The following is a 7,674-nucleotide window of genomic DNA, read 5'->3' as shown; positions in this document are numbered from 1 at the left end:
TTTTGTATATTTTTAATATAGCACAGAGAAATAGCCTGAGGTCTGTTCGTTTGTTTATTTTCTGCACGGTGTGTGAGATCTTACTTAGTTCCTGGCCCAGGGATCAAACCTGTGCCTCCTGAAATGGAAGCACAGATTCTCAACCACTGGATCACCAGGGAAGTCCCTATTTTTACATCTGTATTTTTAATATAGCACAGAGGAATAGGAACCTGAATAGAGACAAAGATTATCAAGTGAGTTTTCTAAGATGAACCCTAGAAATTCTGCTTTAGGAACTATTCTGTCTCCAAGGCACTCCTCACCTCTTCCCACGCACCGTGTGCCTCTTGCTGGCCCTCCTGCCGTGTGTGTGTGTGTGTGTGTGTGACACGCAGCCCCCACCCCAGTGAACTTCCTGTAGTGCAGTGTTAGTCACTCACTCGTGTCCGACTCGTTGTGACCCTGTGCACTGTAGCCCGTCAGGCTCCTCTGTCCATGGGATTCTCCAGGCAAGAATCCTGGAGTGGGTTGCCATGCCCTCCAGGGGATCTTCCCGACCCAGGGCTCAAGCCTGAGTCTCCTGCGTTGCAGGCGGACTCTTTACTGCCTGAGCTATAGGGGACTCCCTGCTGTAGATCTCATCCAGGAGTCCAGCCCCTCCACGGTTTCTCAGTCACAGATGGGGAGTAGGGCCGCTCACCTCGGCCCCTGGTACTCGCACCCGCTCTGCGGTGAGCCCAGGCATCTGCTCCTCTCTCTCCCCGCCCGCCCTGGGTCATCTGTCCCACCGGGGCTGGCTGCCTGTGCACTGGCCCAGGGCTGAAGGCAGCGAGGTCAGAAGGATCTGAGGCCAGAATGGCCTCGTGTCTCCCCACCAGAGGTGATATAGGCAGCGTGGCACAGCCTCCTCCTGCCTCACCCCCGTGCTTCCTCCCACAGCAGCGAGACCTTGCAGGGCCTGGCCAAAACAGCAGGGGCTGCTTCTCGCTACCTCCCACTTCATACCAGACCATGTCGTGGGTCCCAGACTTGGTGCCTAGCCTCCCCAAAGCTCCCTGAACAGGAGGAGGAAGGCTTGACTCTCGCCTCCCGTCCTGGCCGCCTGGATCCAGGTGGTGGTTGGGGGTGGGGAAGCTAAGTCCTCCCAGTGGACCTAGAGGCCTCTGCAGACCCCCTCAGTGGCCAGATGTGGAGATCCCCCTGCTTCACTGAAATTCTGGGCGACTTCAGGGCGTTTAGCTGCATTTTTATCTACCGTTTAACCCCAAGGGCACCCCTCCCCTTTATTTCCAAACCAAAAGGAGCTTCTCCAAGCCGCTGGGCTGATTGCCCACCAGGGGCCTGGACATCCATAGGCTGGCCACCGCCTTTGTTCCCTGCGGATTTTATGGCTTGCCACCCCTGCCGCTAACTGGTCCCCCTGTGGCCACTGCTGCCCTGCCCAGCCTCTGTTGGGCTCTGTCTTTGGATATGGGGATCAAAGAGCCCAAATGCTCAGGAAGTCTGCGCTCAGGCAACCTTTGAAGGTGGGCTCAGTCCAAGCGACAAATGGCAGGAAGTGGGTCTGCTAGGGGAGGCCATGTACAAGGAGAGAGAAAGGACATGCTGGTCCTGAGATGGAGCAGCTGGGTTTCTGGGAGGGAGAGGCCAGGCCCGCCAGCCAGTGGGCCTACTAAAGGAAACAGGCTGGCTTCAAAGATGAGGCCTTGGGCAACTTCCGGTCTAGCTGGAAGGATTTTGCTGGAGGAGGATTTTGCTGACTCACACACCCTATGCTATGATGGTGATTTAGTTGCTCAGTCGTGTCCAGCTCTTTGCAACCCCATGGACTGTAGCCTGCCAGGCTCCTCTGTCCAGGGGATTCTCCAGGAGAGAATCCTGGAGTGGGTTGTCATTTCTTTCTCCAACCCTACTCTATATTTGTGCTTTTTGTCCCAAGGCTACTTAGACTGAGGCATGTCTCAGCACTGAATTCTCTTTCCTTCAATTCTAGATAGCATTCCTCAAGGCCCCCCAGCCCCATGTAAGATCAGGCTTTGGAGACCCTTAGCCCTGCTCAGCCATCTTCTCCTGACAACTGTCACCTGTCTTGTTTTTATGGTTAGCTTTATATCCTACAACCACCATTAAGCCTTTTCTATCCATCTATAGAAAGACACGATGACGTAGTGACTTTCGCTCACTCGTAGACTGATTCTAAATCTTGAAACGCTGAGCCACATTACCCTGCTGTGACTGTGAAAGAATTGGCTACTGGGCCAAGTAAGTACTAAGGTTACATTTCTCTCCTTGAGCAGCTTTTTGTTTTTCCCGGGGTTCTGAGTTGCCTTTCATTTCTCGTTTGCACCGTTGGCCTTTATCACTCTTCCTGCACTTCCAGTTCCCCATCGGCTTTCCCCAGAACCCCCATCATCCTGTTCCAATATAAAGTGCTTATCCTGGAGAGCATTCTAAAATACTCGTTTGATCTTATTCAAACAATACAATCAGTAATGGGAGGGCTAAGAGTCAAGAGTGTAAGAAACATCACGGAGTTGGTTTTTCCATATCTGAGTTCTTCAAAGTAGGGCAAACGTAACTGCCATTCCTGGGCATGGGGGTGGGATCTTGCTCCCTGGGGTGCTGTCTAAATGGTGAAGAAAAGTGAAGTTCCCGGCCAGCTATGGGGTCTCTCGGGTTCCACTACTCAAGCCCCTCTTGCGCTCCGTCCGGCCCTCCACTATAGGAGGGGAAGGGCAGTCAAGCTTCTGATCAGGCAGGGGAGGATGGGAGAACAAGAGCTAAGCTTTCTCCCCCATGGCTTATGAGGGAGACCGGGAAGCACACAGGGCATTTGAAGGAGAGGAGCAGGTTCCTGCCCGGGTGAGCAATGCAGGGCTGGGAGTGCATCAGCACCCTGCTCAGAAAAGCATAGAGACAGCCAAGTGAGGGCCAGCAGAAGGGGTGCCCAGGGAGGCCCCGAGTCCCAGAGCCCCTCCCCACCCAGGGCTCACAGAGGTGAGCTGGCCTTGCTTGTGCTTAGTCGCTCAGTCGTGTCCAGCTCCTTGTACAGAGCCCCCAGACTGTAGCCCACCAGGCTCCTCTGTCCATGGACTTCTCCAGGCACGAGTACTGGAGTGGGTTGCCATTCCCTTCCCCAGGGGATCTTCCAGAGCAGGGAGCAACCCCGAGTGTCCTGTGTCTCGTGCGTCGGCAGGAGGGCCCTTTACCTGCCGAGCCACCTCTGGGAACCACCAGAACTCTCACCAAGCTTGTCCTATTGTGGAGATCCCTCTGGCGGGGAACCTGAAGTAAAGTAGACACCGGAAGAGCTGCCAGAGCCATCTTCAGATAGTGGGGGGCCCAGGTGGGCGTCTGTAGCCCAGTCCTGCCACCCAGCCACCCTGCTGTCCCTGGATGTTTCTTTCTCCTGCTCCCTCCGGCTAGGCTCCAGACGCTCCATCTTCCCTCCCAGCCCAGGGCTTCTGCTTCACCAGGCTCTGGGCTGGGGGTTGTGCTGGGGCCCTGGTAAGAGTACCCCAAGCCAAGGATGCTTACAACCCGGAGGGGCGCAGAACCAGACCCTGACGGTCCCAGTCCCGGGAGGGAAGCAGCAGGTCCTTCCACCGCAAAGATGCAAAGGGAGCTGCGGCCTGAACAGCAGGGAGGGAGCCCTTTAAGGGAGATCCCAGGCGCTCCAGGTATAAGGCTCTCTGTGTGCCCAGTGTGAGCCCTGGCCGCCTGAAGGCAAATTGGTATCCCGGCTTTGCCAGGAGAGCGCGTGCACCAAGGCCTTCGGCTGGGGCCAGGCTGGGGTCCCCAGGGTGCCGCCCCACCGCCCACGCACCCCACCCTCAAAGAGGCCGGGCGGCAGATGGGCGGCCGGCCCTGGGGGTGGCGGTCGCCTGGCGGACACAGGCGCACCCACCCCCGCGCCCGCCCTGGTGACAAAGCGGCCGAGACAAAGGCGCGGCCAACACCTGTCGCTCTTGGCTGGGCTGCCGCTTTTCTCTGCCGAAGCGGCTGCAGCTGCCAACTGTCACGGGCATCAAGTTACGGGGACCAGACGGCGGCCTCCGCCAGCCCGGCGAGGGGATGGAGGGGGGGAGGGGGAGGGCTGGGGGGAGGGCTCGGGGGAGAGGGAGCCCAGGGGCTGGGGAGGGGGGCCGGGCCGAACGGGAAGGGGTGCGGGACCAGGGAGGGCAGGATGGGGCAGGGCGAGCTTGGGTTTCGGACGGGGGGTGGGAGGGGTGGGGGTGAGAACCAGGTAATGTCGGGGGTGGGCGGGGGAGGGAAGGCCGGGCGGCGGTGGGTATATTGAGGGAGGAGAGGGAGGGGAAAAGGAAGGTGAAAGGGGGTCGGCGAGCGGAGGGGCCGAGAAGGAGATGGGAGGGCGCTGAGGACCAGGAAAGGGCCGATGACCAGAGAAGGTCCGAGAGACGGAGCTGTTGAGGGCGGGCCTGCGGACCCCGCCCCACTAGGATCCCCGAGGGGGCTGCATGCGGCGTTGAGACCCTGGTTATCAGGACCCACAAGTCCGCTAGAAACGCGAAGGGGCAGGGGCTCGCTCCCACCCCTGCTGCCCTTAGGGCCCTCACCTCCCTGGGACTCTGCAGCCTCCCCAGACCGGACCTGTGGCTCCCTCCAGCTTCGGAGACCGCGGTCTTTGCTGTGGCTCAAGCCTCCGGGACCCCAGCACGCGCGCTGAAGGGTCCCCCTCCTGTGGCATCTTAGGTGAAGGAAGTCAAGCGCGAATGGATGGATGAACGGATGGGCGCGCTCCTGCTCGCGCGCGCAGCAGACCTGGGCGACCGGTTCAGGGTCGGAAGGGAAACAAGCGCACCCAGGGCCGCAGCCCTCGGGGTCATCGCCCCCTCGGGTGCCCACTCTCCCCCGCCAACGCGGGGGTCGCTCGAAGGCCCTGCTGGGCTTTCTCCCCCCACCCCCCAAGTCCCCGGCTGCAGGCCACGCCCCGCCAGCTGCTGGCCGACCCCGGCGGCGGGGCCGGACAAAGCGGGCCTCTGCCATTGGCCCGCACACGCAATTGGCGTATTGAGATGCAAATAAGGTGCTATAAAAGAAGCGGGATCGGGTGCTGGCGCGAGGACTCCCCGGAAGATTCAAGGGGGCGAGGGCGGCGGCTTCGGGCTTTCCGCGGCGAGGGGCGCGCTCGCTTGTAGCGCTCGCCGGGCTCCCGGCGGTGCGCGTCATGGCTCCGCTCCTGGCTCCGGGCCGGGACCGCGCGGGCCGGGAGGATGAGGACTGCTGCGAGGCGCGCGGGGACCGCAAGGTGCTGGCTGTATCCGCGGATCGGCGAGGGAGCGGGCGGGCTCGGGGGGCCACGCAGGGCCGGGACTCAATTTCTCGCTTCCCGCAGGCCCGGAAGCCCCTGGTGGAGAAGAAGCGGCGCGCGCGGATCAATGAGAGCCTGCAGGAGCTGCGGCTGCTGCTGGCGGGCGCCGAGGTGAGGCCAGCGGGGTCGAGGGTGGGAGGTGTCCAGGGTCTGCGGGCCCGCGGGCCGGCCTCGCCTCACCTCCCCTCCCCGGCGGCGCAGGTGCAGGCCAAGCTGGAGAACGCCGAGGTGCTCGAGCTCACGGTGCGGCGCGTGCAGGGCGCGCTGCGGGGCCGGGCGCGCGGTGAGTGGCGGCCGGGAGCGCGGCGGGCGGGGGTCGTGGTGGGGCGCGTTCGACCTGCTTGTCGCGGCGCGGCTCCACCGAGGACTTCCCTGGCCCGGGGCAGGGGGCGCCCCCCCGCGTCCCCTGGGTGAGCTTCGTCCCCGCGGGCCGGGCGGGCCGGGCCACAGCGGTCGCGGCTCATGGGACCTGGCGCGGCTCTCTCCCCTCCCATCTCCGAGCGCAGAGCGCGAGCAGCTGCAAGCGGAAGCCAGCGAGCGCTTCGCCGCCGGCTATATCCAGTGCATGCACGAAGTGCACACGTTCGTGTCCACGTGCCAGGCCATCGACGCTACCGTCGCCGCCGAGCTCCTGAACCACCTGCTCGAGTCCATGCCGCTGCGCGAGGGCAGCAGCTTCCGCGATCTGCTGGGGGACGCCCTGTCCGCGCCGCCCGCAGCCCCGGGGCGGAGCAACTGGCTCGTAGGAGGCGCCCTGGAGTCCCCGCTGCCCAGCCCCCGGGGCTCCGGGGAGGACCAGTCCTCAGACCTAGAAGAGGTCCCCGAGGTTGAACTGAGCCGGGCCCCGCCTGCCGAGGGGACGGACTCGGTGCCCGCAGCCGTGGGCAGCCTAACCGCTGCCCGCTTGGCCCAGAGTGTCTGGAGGCCTTGGTGACCAACGCCAACCTGGGGCCTGCGGGGTGGGCCCTGCCTTCTCAGATTCCGTTCCCTCCTCCCTGGGGTCCAGATGTGGCGGGCAGGGTTCTGGATATTTCCCGGTCCTGCTGTTCAGTCCCGCATAACCAGTCCAGCCAGGCCCCTTTTTACTTGGGGGAAGAATGTTTATGCACTCCTCCGCCCCAGCCCTCTGGTGGGTGGAGGGAGGGAGCTACAGGGGGGAGGAGAAATCTTGTAGGGCTCCCAGGGTTCTCTGGGATTGGCCTGCCCCAGACTTCTCAGGCGCCCTGTGGGTCTGGGGGCAGAGGTGATGGAACGGAGCTGAGCCTCTCCTGGGTGCTGGGCACTAGTGTCCTGGCAGAAGGAGACCTCAGGCCCTGGCAGCCCTGGCCATTCAGCCAGGACGCGCGGGAGGCATTCTGCAGGACTGCCCAGAGTTGCCACAGAGAAGCAGGGTTCTCGGTATGTCTCGCATTTAGCACACTTGAGCTTGTGTATTAGGTTGCCATCGATGGTTACAATTGTGTTAAATAAAGCATTCTGGAGACGTAGTTACCCTTCTGAAGTATTGCTGAATGCTGTGGTGTCATTAAGGTGTCAGTCAAATGCAGAAATACAAAGCCAAGCACATTTTCCCCACATCTAATGCCATGAGTGGATTTAAAACTTCTCACTGTCAACAAACAAAGAAGGGTGGAGGCGATGGTGATGGACGCCCCGTGGTACATGGTACATCTCGTGGTGGACAGTGCTTCCACTTTGCTATGGCCAGGCCATTCCAGGTGGGTTTCCCCTGCAGGTTCTTGGACCTAGCTTGCTCTCCCCGGGAACTGTGTGTGTTCCTGGGGATGGAAACTCAAGCATGGAGTTTGTCTCCAGAGTCACTAAGGAGAAAGGAAATGGCTGGTTCCCAGACCATTCCCTTGTTTGTGAACTTCCGGGAATAAAACTGATTCCTGACTGCTAGCCACATGGTGTGGAAGTTTCTTTCAGAAGCCTGTTGGGTCCATGAGTGTGGTGCAGACATCTGTCCACTTAGGTGATTACTTTTCTCTACTGAAGAGCGAGTTTCCCCATTGCCAGTGACCTCAGGAACACAGAGACCCACCCAGTTCATGGCCCAGGCAGTTTGGACTTCAGGCCAAATTGAGCCCAGGAGGTCAGCAACCCTGGAAGGAGCGATACAGGCAGCTGGGGTGTAGGGAGCCCACCCTCTTGGGCTGGGTCATGACCCTGCAGGTCATGTGGTCAGCTGATTGCAGTCCCTGCCACAAGGAGCCCAGCTGCCACATCTCCTGCCCCAGAACCCCAAGCTTATTCTTGTTCTCTCTTAGGGTTGGCAGTGCCCAGGCCTAGTCAAGGGGTGAAAGTTCAGGATTCACACCTAGGTCTCCTGTCCAGTGTATATCTTTGCTTTAAAACAT

The 7,674-nt window shown here is 60.9% G+C and overlaps 1 protein-coding gene across 2 annotated transcripts; it reads left to right on the top strand.

Moving 5' to 3' along the window:
- The first annotated feature begins 5,088 nt into the window (after positions 1-5,088).
- HES6 (hes family bHLH transcription factor 6) lies at positions 5,089-7,216 on the top strand. 2 transcript variants are annotated; one of them, XM_040231899.1, is made up of 4 exons: positions 5,089-5,251; positions 5,339-5,425; positions 5,516-5,597; positions 5,821-7,216. In XM_040231899.1, exons 1-4 carry the CDS (start codon positions 5,171-5,173, stop codon positions 6,246-6,248), a joined length of 678 nt encoding a protein of 225 aa, XP_040087833.1. In that variant the 5' UTR covers positions 5,089-5,170; the 3' UTR covers positions 6,249-7,216. The 2 variants fall into 2 exon arrangements, with proteins under 2 accessions (XP_040087833.1, XP_040087834.1); XM_040231900.1 differs by having other exon boundaries at positions 5,516-5,557; positions 5,821-5,949.
- Positions 7,217-7,674: the final 458 nt, after the last annotated feature.

This window comes from Oryx dammah, unplaced genomic scaffold (assembly GCF_014754425.2).
Source record: "Oryx dammah isolate SB20612 unplaced genomic scaffold, SCBI_Odam_1.1 HiC_scaffold_28, whole genome shotgun sequence".
Classification (NCBI taxonomy): Eukaryota; Metazoa; Chordata; class Mammalia; order Artiodactyla; family Bovidae; genus Oryx; species Oryx dammah.
Note: the sequence above shows the minus strand (reverse complement) of the source record. Positions and strands in the feature narration are given on the sequence as shown.

What these genes read in the sequence shown, in the direction of transcription:
- HES6 (XM_040231899.1), top strand. Translation starts at nt 5,171, where the DNA reads ATGGCTCCGCTCCTGGCTCCGGGCCGGGACCGCGCGGGCCGGGAGGAT. An exon ending in AGGCGCGCGGGGACCGCAAG is followed by an intron (nt 5,252 to 5,338) that starts GTGCTGGCTGTA and finishes CGCTTCCCGCAG; the next exon opens with GCCCGGAAGCCCCTGGTGGA. An exon ending in GCTGCGGGGCCGGGCGCGCG is followed by an intron (nt 5,598 to 5,820) that starts GTGAGTGGCGGC and finishes CTCCGAGCGCAG; the next exon opens with AGCGCGAGCAGCTGCAAGCG.